This window comes from Mauremys mutica, chromosome 10 (genome assembly GCF_020497125.1).
Source record: "Mauremys mutica isolate MM-2020 ecotype Southern chromosome 10, ASM2049712v1, whole genome shotgun sequence".
Lineage (NCBI taxonomy): Eukaryota > Metazoa > Chordata > Testudines > Geoemydidae > Mauremys > Mauremys mutica.
The window spans coordinates 50,246,707-50,263,160 of NC_059081.1; the positions used below are offsets into that span (position 1 = coordinate 50,246,707).

Consider the following 16,454-nt stretch of genomic DNA (forward strand, 5'->3'; position numbering starts at 1 on the left):
TGCATGCAGATATTAAACTGCATCCTAAAATGCAGACAGAACATAATTCTGTGGATTGCATAGATGAGAAATGAAAACTGAAGACCCTTCACCCACCAAAAATCATGTTGAGACTCATTGTAACACACAGTAATAAAAGCTAAGGACTTCACAAGGGTATGTAACATGCCGTAGCCCTTCCAACCCACAGTTATGAGGGGCTCCCCATTAATGCACTTCCTGGCACATTTCATTTTGACTAACTTTCCTAACATTGGTGTGTCAGACTTCACAGGTTCTCAGATACGGTTTTTGACAGCAGCCTTTCAGTGATCTGCTTTCAGTTTGGTTGTGTTCATTTTGTTTTAATTCATAGATAAATAGACATTTTTTTCTGATACCGTTAGACTACATAGGTTACCTTTTTTCTTTTTCTAGTTTTCTGTTTGCCATAGTGAATTTCTCTGAGCCATTGGATTTAGCTCTTGTACAATGCCTACAAATGCTGAGGTGGAGATAAACAAAGTGTTTTCTAGGGTTAAATAACCTTAGTCCTAAACTAAATCCCAGTTCCATGAGTAAACACTCTTTGCTCTTAGAAACTGTGTTGGAGGGAATAGGTTCCTACTGCCCTGACTTGTCTCCATTCCTAACTAACTGAACAGCCAGGCTGCAGCCAGTATTAATGGTATGAATTGGAGAGATGTGGGTGGGGTTTAATGGTTCTTCCTGCTCTCACCATGGAAGTGTTTTGAATCCTATTGCTTTTTGCATCCTACTTACATAGCAGGGTTGTGTAGAGTTCAGTGTCGTGGAATGCATGGGCGTCTACAGTTGATCTGTCTTTGTGTATCTGCATCGTGTAGTTGGTCTTGTATACCTGGGGACTGAAGAGGAAAGAGCTGCCGCGCAACAGTATATCAAAAAACAGTGCAGTGATTTATTTATTGTATGTGTAAAACATCCCACTGGCTTATTTTTGTTTTTAGTAAAACCAATTTTTGTATCTTGCCCCTTTATATCTTGGCACTTTGCCTTCTAAAGAAACAATGTAAAAGCAAAAGAGAAATAAGAACATGTAATGAATATCTTTCTGCATCTTGGAAGCATAGTATAAAGTATCATTCAAAATAATGTTGGGTAGATTCTATTTTATTATCTTCTTCCTGACTTTTCCCACACCGGCCATTTATTTCAAAATCAATTGAGAGAATATATTGTTACTATGGAACCAACTGGGGAAATTCCAAACTAGTTACTTGTTTGTCATTGAATAAATCAGCTTGGAAGGAGAAAGATCCTGTTTGTTTTTATGGTAATTGATAATGATGGGAAAGAGATCCAGAAGAAGTTGACAGTTAACAAGAAAGTTTGCTGACAGGTTACTATTGTGCAACCCTTTTTTTTTTTTTAAGTTGCATTTAATGTAGTTTGCATATTGAACAAAAACATTGCAGTGTGCGAATTCCATGATATGCCAAATTAGTGGTTCAAGTGCAGAACCTAAAGAATGCAATACTTGCTGGGCATTTTCTGTACTGGCATTGAATAGTATCTTAACAGAAGCGCTGCTCAGTTTCATTTAGAAGTCTTAATATGGAAAGAATTAATAAACAAATATATTAATTAATGGTTCAATCTAACAGAACAAAGTATGGGATGGAGCTGTGATTTTGTGGGCAGCTATCACAACTATCCAGCTACTAACTGCTGTTTCTCAGAAGATGGCTCTTTGCTTGCTGTTAGCTTTGAAGAAACAGTCACTGTGTGGAACTCGGATACCTGGGATCTTATATGCACTTTTTGTCATCCACCTGGAAGAATACAGTATGTAACGTTGTTTATTATTTGGCTTTTTACTTTCAAGTTAAGACTACTTTAAAAAGGTAATTTCATCTGTAGCATTCAAAGAGCACTGGTATGTATTCATACAGAGATGAAATATTTAACATTTGTATAGATCTACTCTGCTTATGACCTTTTAGAGATTCACTTGAAGCATTCACTCCATTGAATAAACTTTTAAGATACACACTTTATTCTCGCTTCTCATTATAATGCTGTCTTTGAGAGTTGAGTTTTTGCAGAAGTGGTTGGTTGTGGTGTTTTGTTTTGTTTAGCAAGCAGATCAGGTTTGGAAAAGTGCTTGTAGCTTGAGAAAATAGCTTTTGCTTTCTTGGCACAGTAATGGGTATGACTCATCACTATTCTCCGAGCTTTGACCCTTTATCCATTATCCTCCTGCCATATGGGAACTTATATTTCTGTGAAGATTAGCTAATGCTGTGAAATTTTTTTCTTTGAAGTATTGCCTGTCAAAGGTGGTGCTCCTGAGAATGGTGACACAGTACTGCTATCAAGTACCTAGCCTGCTGAGGTGTAACTATTTGCAGCAAATGACTGAAAACAAATACTGAGTTATGGCTATCTTAAAAGGACACTGTCAACTTTAAAATGCAAAACTCAATATTTTTGACCTGTTGGTGTTCATGGAACACTTTAGGACTATAACATTAGTTCCCTGAATTTGTCAGCATTTTTGTAATGGTCAGTTTCACTTTTTCCTCTGAATAGTCAATTTCTTATGGGTCTCTCACAATAGGGGAAAGAAACTGAGCAATATGTGACTGTAAAAGGATAGAAGCTGGCAGGAAAATTCAGGGACAGGTGTATTAACCACAGCTATGTTAAACTTGCTTTTTAAAAAATTGACCAGATTTTAGATTAATGATAAATCTGTAATCTGTTGACCCAGAGAATTTTTTTCTTGTTAGCTATGGTCTACATGTGGTACAATGATAAATTTTCTGAAGGCTGATCAATCATTTGGATGGCCTTAATTGTATGTATTGGACAGCTATGCTGTAATTAAAGGGGAACTGTCATTTACATTAGACCTAGAGTAACTAACCCTTTTGAAACGCATAAACTTACTTTCTGATATTAATATTAGAAATGTCATCACACACAGGCTTTTTAAAGACAAAAATATTTTCTCTTGAAGTACTGGAAATCAGGGTGCTACTTAATTGAACTAGCACAAGAGAACCAGAAGTTAAAATTGATTAGAAACAGACCAGCCTAATGTTACTCTCCAATCTGAGGAGATGTAATAAGAAAATCATATTAATGGTGAAAAGTAAATTAGACTAGTAAAACTGAAAAGGAGAGAGAAAATTTCTCGTACTGTTCAGTAACACAGGTAGGAATGCTTTAAATATAGGATTTTTTACTACACTGTGACTTCTTTAGCACCGATGATTATTTAACAGTTTTTTGTGACCAGTGTGGAATCAGGCTTATAATGGCGTAAGTGTCCATAGACACAGTTGCTTTTTGCTGAGATTTTTTAAGATTATAGCGCTTTCAAAAGGTTTGCTTATATTTCTTACTGAGCCACTAGAGATGGATCTAGAGGACTAAATTCTGCTGTTACAGTAGATAACTGAGTAGAATTTGGCTTAATTTAAAAGGATTTAAGATTTAACTGAAAGTGTGCTTGTGAGTGTAATGGTAATTTACAAAGATAAACAGAAGGCTCATTAACTTTTGTTCTGACTTTTATTCACCTAGGAACTTGTGTTTTGGGAGACTAAGTTGTTCCAAATACCTTCTTGGCACCACCGATAATGGCTTTCTGTGTTGCTGGAACCTGCTCAGTTGTGCATGTAAGATTGATTTTGTTAAATCAGTGAATGTTACCTGCCAGGGCAGTACTGATAATAGTTAGCACTTACATTTTCAGTGTGACCCCGAATACTTTGAGCTTTGATTCTAAACTGACCTGCCACTTTACAGCCTGTGGATGCATAATAGAGGTACTTTACATACTTCAGTTCTATATAATATGTAGTCCAGGGGTCCCCAACACAGTGCCCACGGGCGCATCTAAATGCTTCCGCATCCTGGCCGGCGGTCAAGCATCTGCCGAACGCCTCTGGATGATGCCGCTTGCCGCCGACAAGCGACGTCATCCAGAGACATCGCTGCTGAAATGCCGCCGAATTTCGGCAGCATTTCGGCGGATGCTCGACCGCTGCCACTGTCCGTTGTCTGGCGCCTGCCGGACGAAAAGGTTGGGGACCACTGCTGAAGTCCCTCTTTGCTCCACTGACACTACCACATTGTAAAGCCTGCAGCAATCTTGGCTGAAATGTTTACACTTACATTTTGACTATTGAGGGATTTTTTTGAGCTGGAATGTGATTAGGCTTGGAAAGTTTAATTTTATTGGTAAATGTCAGTAAACATTGATTTCATCGTACATGCAAACCAACAAAGTTCTCATCAATAGTAGAAATTCAGATAGGCAAAATGAGAAAAATACTGCTTGAGAACTTCTTAGTTTGTTTTAAGGAGAGTTACTTTGTATATTTTGCAATGTGATGTTAACAGTTATAAAGCTAACTTTTTGAATCTTGATGTCTGCTGTCACCAGATAATTGTCTTACTCTCCCATAATTCCCCACAACTGTGAACATTTAAATCAGTGATTTTAAAAAGCTTAAAACCTGCAATTTTGTGCATGTTCACAGGCTGAGTACAACGTAGGAGAATGAGGTTAACAGCTTTTTACTGGTTAGAGAACTATCCTGTCAATATGCAAGGGTTATTTTCCATCTCCTTTTTAGAGCCTACAAACTAAATCAGGTTGTACCGAGTAGTAGTTTGGAGAAGAGTAATGAACGGATTTGGGATAGCAGGATTCCAAACAATATTGTACGCTTCTTTCTATTGCGTACAAGTATGACTAGTTTATGCAAATCAGAGTTTAATATTTTTTTAAAAAACATTCAGGTCTAGAGTGTGTGCACAGCAAACGCCAACTGACTAGATAATCAAACCCTTTTTCTCTTATACTGGTACAGCAGGACTCGTATTTATATCTGTTTTGACTCATCTGTGAATATTAAAGTTTGAGTCTTCCAGACAGAGGTATAGCTATATGTGTCTTTTCCACATTTGGCCTCTTATTTAGTAAAACATCTGACTTCCTTTCATGTCTTATGGTTTATTTTTTAGTGGAATGGAGTGCCCAGCTCAATGTCATGGTGCTGCAACCTGACCCCCTTTCAGAAAACATTGCTGCAGTCTCACGGCTCTTGGAAGGTTCAGACTGTAAGTACAGAGGTTTCTTTCGCTAGCAAAAGATGGTGAAAGTGCAACAGTGAAATCATAGCTTCTAGAAGATTGTATTTTTATTGTTGAAGACTTTTTTTTTTAAATGCACAAAATAGACTGTAGTTCCTTAAATTTTGTCTGTGTAAGAAACTGGGCCATGTCTTGACACCAGCAGTTAAGTAGGGCTCCCCTGCCACCCACCCTTCCCAGAACACAGTTGACGGCTGCTTTGGCAATGAAAATATGGGTCAGTCACTCTTTCTGCATGGGGTGTTCTTAGTAGGGATGTAAAATGTTAACCAGATAACCAGTAAGACTAATGCTTACCAGTTAACCCGCCTTAACTGTTCATTTCTGCTGGCCCTTTAATTGGTTGATATTTTTAAATTATTTTAACAGTTAATTTTTTAAACTGTATTTACATCCCTAGTTCTTAATCCTTTCCACACTACCTAACTTTAGGGGGAGTGGAGCATTTGTTTCACTGTGTATAATGTCTCATGTAGATCTTTTGCTTTACTGAGGGGTTTAGTTTCTGTTTTTGCTCTCTGGCTGGGAATACCATGAAGGTAGCATGTACATTCTTGGGCATGGGAGTGCCTCCTATCATTCAGTAACATCTTATCCATCCAATTAAGGATAACTGCACACTGAAGTTAAGGGGAGTCACATCTTTGGCTTTGACATGTGGGGCCTTGTCTAGCCCAAGAAAGGTGGGAAGAAAATGCTTTTGTTTATTAAAAATAAAAAATTTGTTTTGCCAGTGTTTGTATTTAAGCCAAATGAGCCAAGGCCATTCTGTATCCAGAGAAATGTCTGTAGAGAGAGAGTCCAGTGGGCTGTCTTCATTCCAAGAGATGTCCCTGATTCAATTGGCTCAGAAAAACACCAGTGGTTAAGCAGATCTCAGCTTTACTTCCTGACTGAAACACAGGTAAGAACTGACAGGCGGGGAAGGGGAAATAAGAGAACTGTCACTTTAACACATTCACACTAACTGCTGATCAAGCAATAAAAATCCAAGCCTCTGGTAGTCAGTGTAATGGGCTGCTCTGATGATGATGATGATGATGTTGCTGCTTTTAACCCGCACAAGGTATGATGTGATCATTAGTTTTCAGTTTCCAACAGTCCAGCTTCTTAATTGATTACTGTTGATTCCACTTCAGTTATTCGTAGTTTTTACTGCCTCAACCAGATGAAAGAGCAACACTACATAATCTGGGGATCTATAAAGATAATTGCCATGATTGCCTAACACTTATCAGACTGCCTTATGAGCTATTTATTGCTCTTTATGCAAATATTTTTTAAAAATCATTAAATTATTAAATCCAAAACCAACTAGCTTCCCCCAGAGCTTTGTCTTTCCTTCCCCCTCTTTCTCTCCCTCCCTCCCCCCCCCCCATCTACATTAACCTTAATTTACCTCTTGGTCTCTGATTTTTTTTTCCCCTTCATTGCTTTGTTGCATATTTCATACAGAAACCACAGTGGGGAATGTGTCTGCTTTTATTTCACTCAAATAACTTTTCAGATCGTGAAACTATTTTGTAAATAATACATTGAAGTGTATAGAACACCTTGTTCCACTCCATAATCTGACTGCATCATTCTGCATGTTCTAGGATCTACTGACATTTAGCACAAAGTCCGCAGAAGAAAGGCTTACACCATCAAGCAAACAGGTACTTTTATAGTTGTTCTGATAGTCGAGCTGTGCAAAGGAGTTCAAAATTCATTCAGTTGGACACTTATTTGTCAGATCTAAATTCTCTTCTATCATAAGTGTTCAGATAACCTTGACATGGAGCAAGAGCGGCTAATTTAAAGGTGCAGTCATGTTTAATTTAATTTTTGCTTATTTTTCAGCAGTATTGCTCCTTTTATAGAGACTTATTAAAAGCTGAAGTAACAAATCGCTGTCCTTTCTCCTGGCAAAAATGTGTTATATCTGTATTTAAAAGCACATATCTTAAACGCGATATCTTAGTATTTTAAAGTGCTATTATTTCTCAGTTGGCATTTCACTGCAGCTGTTTAAAATCTTTAGTTTTCGGTGTTAACTATTTTCTTGTATACTTAATCATGGAGATACTGGATTTTGTAACGTCTGAAAATGCTTTTTAATGTAGAGCTGGGAAAATGCAAAAAATTGACTTTGTGTAGAAGTCAATTCATATTTTATAAATTATACATACAGATCCTTAAAGGTATGAACACCAGAGTTATGAACTAACTGGTCAATCACACACCTCATTTGCATACTTCTGGTTCCAGCCAGGCAGCAGCAGAGACAAAAACAAAACAAACCCCAAAACAAATACAGTACAGTACTGTGTTAAATGTAAACAACTAAAAAAATAAAGGAAAGTTTAAAAAAATCTGACATGGTAAGGAAACTGTTTTTGTGCTTGTTTCATTTAAATTACGATGGTTAAAAACAGCATTTTTCTTCAAAGCTCTATTTAATGTATTAATGTTGAGTTGTACATTTTTGAAAGAACAACCATAACATTTTGCTCAGTTACGAACAGCCTCCATTTCCAAGGTGTTCATAACTGTGAGGTTCTACTGTAGTCATATTGTTAATGGCCCTTTGTTTGAGTTTCATAGAAAGTGGAAGTTTGATTTATCTTCATGATCACTAGTGTTAATAAGTGAATTTCAAAATCCTAAGAGCAAGTAATGAGTGAACTTAAAATTCATATACCAAAAACATTCGTACTAGGGGCAGATCTATTATAGAAGCACTACATTGGCGCAGCTGCATCGGAGAGCATCTCCCACCGACATAGCGCCGGTGTGGACAACGCTTAGGTCGCTGTAACTTTCACATCCCTGAGCAACATAAGTTAGATTGGCTTAAGCGGCAATGTGGAGTACTTCCATATTCATTGAATCAGAACAAAAACAGTACCGCTTAATTGGGATTAAAGTTCAGATAGCTAGTATTCACAGTTACAATCTAAAACAAATCAGTAAGATTTAAAATAGACTTTTTAAAACCATATTCATCTGTTTGAGGAAAATAGTAACTATTCATCATTTATTCCTTACTCAGCTGTACTCTGTAGTTCAGTGGTAGTGATACTAGTCTGAGAAGTGACTGTGTAAAACCACTGCCCTGGGGTGTCTGATTCCAGATCCAGGCTGCTCAGTTGACAGTGTTGGGGAGGTAATTCTAATTTCTAGGCTTATGTATACACCCGGAATCTGAAAGTCAAGATGGTTCTTTCTAGTTCATGCATCAGCATGTGTATTAAAGGATACGTTGTTCGAAGTTAATCGATGCATGTACCAGTATAGAATCTGTCTGGCTTTGCCTTGGACCTGTACCTCTGCTCCCATGTTGGGACAGGGAAGATGTGATTTGGATTTTGGGGGGTTCCACTGGATTTGTGTGGCCCCTCTTCTTCAACTACCCCTCTCAAGTTCCTTGTTAACATGGCTTTTACAGGGGCCATGCAAGTGGCTCCACCCAGCCCATGCCCCCAGACCTACTCCTCCCTAGAGGATGGGGTCCAAATTGCAGAGGAAATATTGGTGAGTTATAATGTTAGCTGCATTAGCTGTAACTCCCTTTCTCCCTGGGATCCTCGATTCATGAGCTTGGGTTAAAGGAGAAGGAAGTCACAGAAGTGACACTTCTGAGCCATTAGCAATTATCTTTGAAAAGTCATGGAAGATGAGAGACATTCCAGAAGACTGGAAAAGGGCAAATATAGTGCCCATCTATAAAAAGGGAAATAAGGGAAACCAGGGGAATTACGGACCAGTCAGCTTAACTTCTGTACCCGGAAAGATAATGGAGCAAATAATTAAGCAATCAATTTGCAAACACCTATAAGATAATAAGGTGACAAATAACAGTCAGCATGGATTTGTCAAGACCAAATTGTGTCAGCCAAACCTGATAGCTGTCTTGGACAGGGTGACAAGCCTTATGGATAGGAAGGAAGTGGCAGATGTGGTATATCTTGACTTTAGTATGGCTTTTGATACTGTCTTGCATGACCTTCTCATAAACAAACTAGGGAAATAAAACCTAGATGGAGCTACTATAAGGTGAGTGCATAACTGGTTGGAAAATCATTCCCAGAGAGTAGTGATCAGTGGTTCAGTCATGCTGAAATGGCATAACGAGTGGGGTCCTGCAGGGATCGGTTCTGGATCCGGTTCTGTTCAATATCTTGATCAATGATTTAGATAATGGCATAGAAAGTACACTGATAAAGTTTGCAGATGATACCAAGCTGGGATGGGTTGCAAGTGCTTTGGACGATAGGATTAAAATTGAAAATTATCTTGATGAACTGGAAAAATGATCTGAAGTAAATAGGTTGTAATTCAATAAGGAGAAATGCAAAGTACCCCACTTAGGAAGGAACAATCAGTTGCACACGTACAAAATGGGAAATGACTGCCTACGAAGGAGTACTGCAGAAAGGGATCTGGGGGTCACGGTGGATCACAAGCTAAATATGAGTCAGTAGTGTAACGCTGTTGCAAAAAAAGCAAACATCATTCTGGGATGTATTGGGAGTATTGTAAGCAAGACACGAGAAGTAATTCTTCTGCTCTACTCTGCGCTGATTAGGCCTCAACTGGGGTATTGTGTCCAGTTCTGGGCACCACATTTCAGGAAAGATGTGGACAAATTGGAGACAGTCCAGAGAAGAGCAACAAAAATGATTAAAGGTCTAGAAAACATGACCTCTGAGGGAAGATTGAAAAAATTGGGTTTGTTTAGTCTGGAGAAGAGAAGACTGAGAGGGGACATAACAGTTTTCAAGTACAAATAAGGTTGTTACAAGGAGGAGGGAGAAAAATTGTTGTTCTTAACCTCTGAGGATAGGACAAGAGCAATGGGCTTAAATTGCAGCAAGGGTGGTTTAGGTTGGACATTAGGTAAAACTTCCTAAGTGTCAGTGGTTAAGCACTGGAATAAATTGCCTAAGGAGGTTGTGGAATCTCCGTCCCTGGGGATTTTTAAGAGCAGTGTTAGGGTATAGATATTCAGGCCTGTCTGCAAAGGCCTATACTTTAAGAATTTAGGTGTATTCTTATCACTTAGCTAGTTATAGAGGTATAAAAGAAAGAATCAAAAATAACTGTGTCTCTGTAATGGCCTTCTCTTACTGTGACAGGCTAAGGCCGTCAGCTAAGATGTAGTTAGGCAGCCATAAGCTGGGAAGTATATGGTCACATCCTCACATTCCAAACTAGTCACATTGAAATAAGGTGCTATTGGGCTATTAGGAATACAGTCCTGTCCTGATATTCCTATCACCGCCAGAGAAAGGGTAGAGCCTAGAAGATGTAAAAGGAAACTTAGTTTAATAGCATCCTGTCTGGCAAGAACTCACTTATCAATAGACACAGCTGGAAAACCCTTATGTCTGTATAGATGTATTTGTGAAATCCTCACTTCTGTATTATTTTTTATGTTTATTTGCATGGTCTCTGTCTGGTTCTGTGATTGTTTCTGTCTACTGTATAATTAATTTTGTTGGGTGTAAACCAATTAAGGTGGTGGGGTATGATTGGTTAAATAACCATGTTACAGTATGTTAGGATTGGTTAGTTAAATTTCAGTAAAATGATTGGTTAAGGTATAGCTAAGCAGAATTCAAGTTTTACTATATAGTCTGCAGTCAATCAGGAAGTAAGAGTGGGGGGAGGGGGGGGGGAGAAATGGGAACCGGAACTGGGAATGGGGGAATTGGGATCATGTTTTGCTAAAGGGGGAAATGGGAACAGAGGATGGGAACAGAAACAGGGTACAGGCAAGGCTCTGTGGTGTTAGAGCTGGGAAGGGGGACACTAAGGAAGGAAACTGAAATCATGCTTGCTGGAAGTTCACCCCAATAAACATCGAATTGTTTGCGCCTTTGGACTTCGGGTATTGTTGCTCTCTGTTCCTGCAAGAAGGACCAGGGAAGTAGGAGGGTGAAGGAATAAGCCCCCTAACAAGCAGGTTGGACAAACACCTGTCAGGGATGGTCTAGATAATACTTAGTCCTGCTTTGAGTGCAGGAGACTGGACTAAATGACCTCTCGGGGTTCCTTCCACTTCTATGATTCTGTCTGCTGGACCCAAGAGCCATTGGATGCCAGTCCCCTGGCCAGTCTATCACGCAGATAGAGTGAATTGAGGTAAATCACTGGTTTAAATCATTATTTAAATCAGCAAGCAGCAAACCTTGATTTAAATCATTGATTTTAATTATGGTTTGTATTTGTACTTTTTAGTTATTTTCCAAAAGAAAAGTTGTTTCTCATGGGTTGGTAACCATTAAAGCAGGTTGAATTGAAACTAAATGTAGCCTTTATACTATATGTGGTGCTTCTTTTTGCTAATAAGGAAAATACATTAAATCTATACACGCTGATTTAAGCAATTATATAGCTTAATTTACATTTATTTAGATCATTAATAAAAAATGTTATGTTAGAAAATGGTGAATGATTCATTTCTTCTTTACTAGATTAATTTTTTTTACTTGATTTGTGCCAAGCGCTATTTGGGTGGAAATTCAAACTCAATTAAAAATGTACAAGAATAGAAGTTTAATTTTTTTTAAATAAAAGTACCTTAAATGTGCTGGATGCTAAACTTTTTTTCTTATAAAGTTGAGCAAAATATTTTTCATATTTAAAACTTGATTTATTAAATAAAGGTAATATCTGCAGTTAGTGAATTAAACTGATTTTCTGGTCATCGTGTCCTTCAAGATTTTAGAACTAATAGATCTCATCCTCTCACACCTAGATTTTATTCATAGATTGCAAGAGGAAAACAAAGTATTCCTGCCATTTCAACTCCCAGTTAGTTTCTTAACTTTGAATGAGCAAGTAATTTAACTGAACTAGGGGAATAAACTGAAATAAAGAAAATATTCTTCCTGCACCTGCAGAAGAGGCTACTATTGTCAAACTGGTTTAGCACTACAAAACATTCTGGTTCCAGGTGCATAACCAGTGAGTGATTTCCACCAGTCCAGTGTAATATATATTTGGCAGCAAATGTATTGCTTAATATTTTTCTATTTAATTTAAATGACCTTAATAGATTATAATCTAAATTTGGACCTTATCAGTTTTTATCCACCCTGCATACAGAGGCAGAGGGGATAATATGCCCTTGAGTAATTGAAGTAATCTGATCTTATTTAGAATGTGCACAGAAATCAGATCTTCTGAGTAGAAAGGTGCTTTTTTTGTTGTTACAAAGTCACTTTTCTGATTATAACTGAATTAAAGTTTAATGTGAAGTATTAAATGTAAAATTTAAAGCAGAATATTCACAATATCCAAGTGAATTAGATTGTATGTGAACTTCCTTGCATATTTCTATCTGACTGTAATTAGACTATATCTGAACTGTGCCTTGGTAAATTCTAAACACATTGCTGAACATTAGCATTTTGTTAGCTGTTGGCATTAGTATGAGAGGAGGAATTCAGATTCTTGGCACTTAAAAATTGTCCTTTTCTTCTTCTCACAAAGGAAGGCCTCCTTCCCCTTTTAAACTACCTATTCTGTTTTTTACTTTGCTCTTTTTAGCTGGCAGTAGAGGAGAGTCTCCCTATGACCCCCTTTTCTTTGCTATTGGGAAAGCACAGGCATCAACAACGATCCAAAGAGAATGCAGATCTTGACACAGCAGTTGTCCAGAGTCACTTAGCCCAAGATTCACCTGCAATTAAAGAGGTGAGAGAGAGAGAGAGTGTGTGTGAGATAAACATGCATATATAAAAGCATGAAAAATAGAACTTTAATAAAACCTGTTTTCTTGTCTCCTCAGCTCCTACACACTCCTGCACATGTGTTGCCATCTGCTTCTTTCCTGTGTTCCATTTTTATTAATTCAATGCTGATATCCAAGGAGAATAAAAGGTAAAAACAGTCAAGGCTGGTGGCTTAAATAAGTTTCATGTATCAGTTGGAAAATATCAGCTAGATCTTCCTAAGTGTTGTGGCAGTTTTCCTATTTTTTTTAACAAGAATGATGATAATTAAGGTGCCATTTCTGCAACCACTTAAATATCTTCTAAAGCTACTTTGTAAATGTATAACCTTTCCCTCTAAGCTGTAAGATCTTGTTAGACTGTTGTTAGAATCAATATGTGCCAATTTATTGATTTGGGGGCAGGAGGGTAAACTTTCTGGCCTCCATGTAAACATAAGCAAAATTGCCTTTTAAGTTTAGAAATTTCTCATTTCCTATTAAACTGTTTTCAACCTTCATTCAAGGACCAAATCTTTTTTTAAATGATATTTTTACATAAATGTCTGTTAGACATTCACAGACCTTTCCATTTATTTGTATTAGTGAATTGCACTTTGAATCTATGTTCATTTCTACATACTCCCCATTTTAGAAGTCTCAAGAATTGAATACTGTATCTCTAAAGGAGATCATGAAGTCAAAATTTAAATAGTTAAAATTGGGGGAGAGGGGCCCCCACAGGAGTGCCTAGGTTTGTTTGTTTTTTAATTGGGACTTAATTTATTGATAGCATGCATAGCAAACTTACAGGATTAACTGGTTTAGCAGCAATATGCAACACTTTGGTATGTCTGAGGTGTCTTCATTTATGAAGCTTACTCTTTTGTGAGATAAATGTATGTTCTTGTAAAAAAAAAAAAAAAAAAAATCCATATAGGTTGGTGGCCTATGATAGTAATTTTGTAGTAGATTTATTAGCATGCTAAGTACACTGAAGCCAATAAAATACTTAGCATGCTAAGATTAACCTTTAGACCGCCTATTCTTGAAAACCTTTCATACATAAGTGTGTACCAAACAATGAATTAGATCTCCAGAGAAACACGGGTTGTGGTTGGGGTTTTTTTTTGTTTGTTTGGGGTTTTTTTAATTATTATTCATATTGTGGTAGTGCCCACCAGCTTAAACCAGGATTGGGTACCCTATGCATTAGGCATTTCACAAACACTTGCAAAGACATACACCAGACACTAGAAACCTTTGCTGGTACAGAGAGGGGGTGTTTTCAGTCTTGTTTTTGCAACATTTCTATACCAGCAAAAGCTGTCATGTAGATACAGTTATATCAGTATACAAGAGCTTTTGCCAGTAGAACTTGCTTCGCTCACTAAACCAGCTTAAGCTATATGGGCAATAGCACTTTTTAGCTGGTATAAGCTGTATCTACATTAAGAGGGTTTGTCAGTAGTCCTGGTTAGAATTTCTGCACATACAGTCTAACAGCTTATCCTATAAATACTTACACATGTGTAACATTACTCATCTGAAATCCTATTGTAATTACTGAGTCTATCCAAATAAGTAAAGTTACACATGAGCATAAGAATTTGTAGGATGAGGCTCTAAAAAGACAGTGATATTCAAATATATAAAAATTGTATAAACACATGTACATGCAAACATTTATGCACTTTATTTTGATGTAGTATCCATATCTGCCTGTCAATGGTATATAACTTGCATATGCATGAAGTGTATATACCATTGACAGGCAGATACGGATACTGACATCAAGATAAAGGCAGGCAGAGATAGATATATAGATATAGATATATATAGATAGTGTGGTACAGATTTCTTAATTCAGTGATGAGTATAAGGTGCCCATGTTACTCGCAAGTAGAGAGTTATACAGATCATCTCAGACAAGACCAATTAAACTTTCAGACAACATGCAGCTGCATGTATTCTGTAGGTAACTATTTTAAACATTTGTATTGGGACTCTTTTTTTTGAAACCCATTCTACCTTAAGATCATTTGGTCGTCTGCACAAGATTGAGGGAGTGTGAGCGGGAGAGAGGACACTATAAGCAATAACTTTTAAAAGTTTCTTTGAAAAGTTAACTGTGATGCTTTTTCTATACTTATAAATGTCAACACTTTAAGGTCTGATATCTCTGCATTCTTCAGGCCTTAAAGATGATATTGTGGCCTGTAGGGAGGGTGGAAAACTCATTCTTCCAATGGTATAAAATACCCATTTCTAGTCCTGTAAAATCATGAGATTATACCTATTACTGATGCAGGACTGAATATAGTCTATACAATACCTTATGCAAATATAATATGGAGAAAAAAATTATCAGATGTGTTTCATTTCAAATAAAACGTCAGATATTTGGAAGTGTTCAAGGGTTTGGATTGTTATAATAAATCCAGGAGAAATGGATTAGTGGGTAGAGAGTGGGTGAGATGGGCAAAGGTGTGTGATACATGCAGTTGAACATATAGCTGTTCAGTTTAAGGGATTGTTCTAGTGCCCATTTAAGCCAATGGGAATTTTTCCATAGACTTCAAAGGATATTGGATCAGACCCAACTATTAGGCCTTACTATAGATATTTGTAATGTGTTTGTGTGTATATATGTCCTACATATGATGAGTAATCTGTTTAAATTGTAAATTCTTTGGGGCATATCTTTTCCTTGTAAGTAAAGTACCTAGTGCTCTTGCAGTGCTACGTAAGTCATATAACGTATATAAAATTCACCTGCACAGACTCGGTATCATGATTTAGTATCAAAACTATATTCTCATTCCTTTCTGTGGTAGAATATGCTGATAGTCTCTCTTTTTGTCTGTCTTCCTATTTTAAAGAACCGGAGAAGTGGTTGATGAAGTTGAAATGGACAGTGAAAAAGCAGAGGATGAATCAGATGAGGATTTAGAGCTTACTGAGATGGAACAACATATAAATCCTATAGAGTTTTTGGGTGAAATTACCCAAACTAAACTGTCTAAATCTCAGGAAAAACAGCTGCGAAAGATAAGAAGAATGGACTACAGTTGGGTAGCTGCTCTCTAGAAACATCAAGACATGTTGCATTTTATATTTTCTTATGAACTTAAATATTATGTTAATGGATTAAATGCTGTGTTCTACCAAAAAGCTCTCTTTCAATCCTTTGTCATAAGTTTCTTATTGGATTCTGATATTTGATATAAAAGCTCTTATTTCAGAGCAAGTATTTTGAAGTTTTAATATATTTTAGTTAAGAAAGGAAGGCTGGTCTTGGGACTAAAGCACAGGATCTGGATTTTGTCCCCACTCTGTCTCAGACACACTGTTACCTCAAACAACTGTTAACCTCTGTCGTTTATTCTCCAACCTGTAAAATGTAGATGATGGGCTTGATTCAGTTCTGTGTTATATTGGCTGGTGCCCTCAAATATCTAAGGCACAAGAAAGTCTCTGAAAGGGTCCCAGAACCACTGCTCTGTCAGGGATGGCCTACAGAGGGCCCAAAAGTGGGCAGTATTGATCATGAAGGGACAGGCAGTTTTCCAACCAGGATTTCTATAGACTCTGAACCTCACTGCATAGCAGCTGTTGCTAT

General features: G+C 37.3%; 1 protein-coding gene across 1 annotated transcript in view; it reads left to right on the forward strand.

The window, feature by feature from the left end:
- Positions 1-16,055, forward strand: part of WDR75 (WD repeat domain 75) — a 33,844-nt gene extending 17,789 nt beyond the window's left edge. The window contains exons 14-21 of the mRNA XM_045032445.1: positions 1,626-1,806; positions 3,553-3,647; positions 5,002-5,097; positions 5,865-6,034; positions 6,729-6,788; positions 12,670-12,816; positions 12,911-13,002; positions 15,715-16,055. Of these exons, the coding sequence (XP_044888380.1) occupies positions 1,626-1,806; positions 3,553-3,647; positions 5,002-5,097; positions 5,865-6,034; positions 6,729-6,788; positions 12,670-12,816; positions 12,911-13,002; positions 15,715-15,922 (1,049 nt within the window). The 3' untranslated portion in view covers positions 15,923-16,055. The remainder of the gene's footprint in view (positions 1-1,625; positions 1,807-3,552; positions 3,648-5,001; positions 5,098-5,864; positions 6,035-6,728; positions 6,789-12,669; positions 12,817-12,910; positions 13,003-15,714) is intronic.
- Positions 16,056-16,454: the final 399 nt, after the last annotated feature.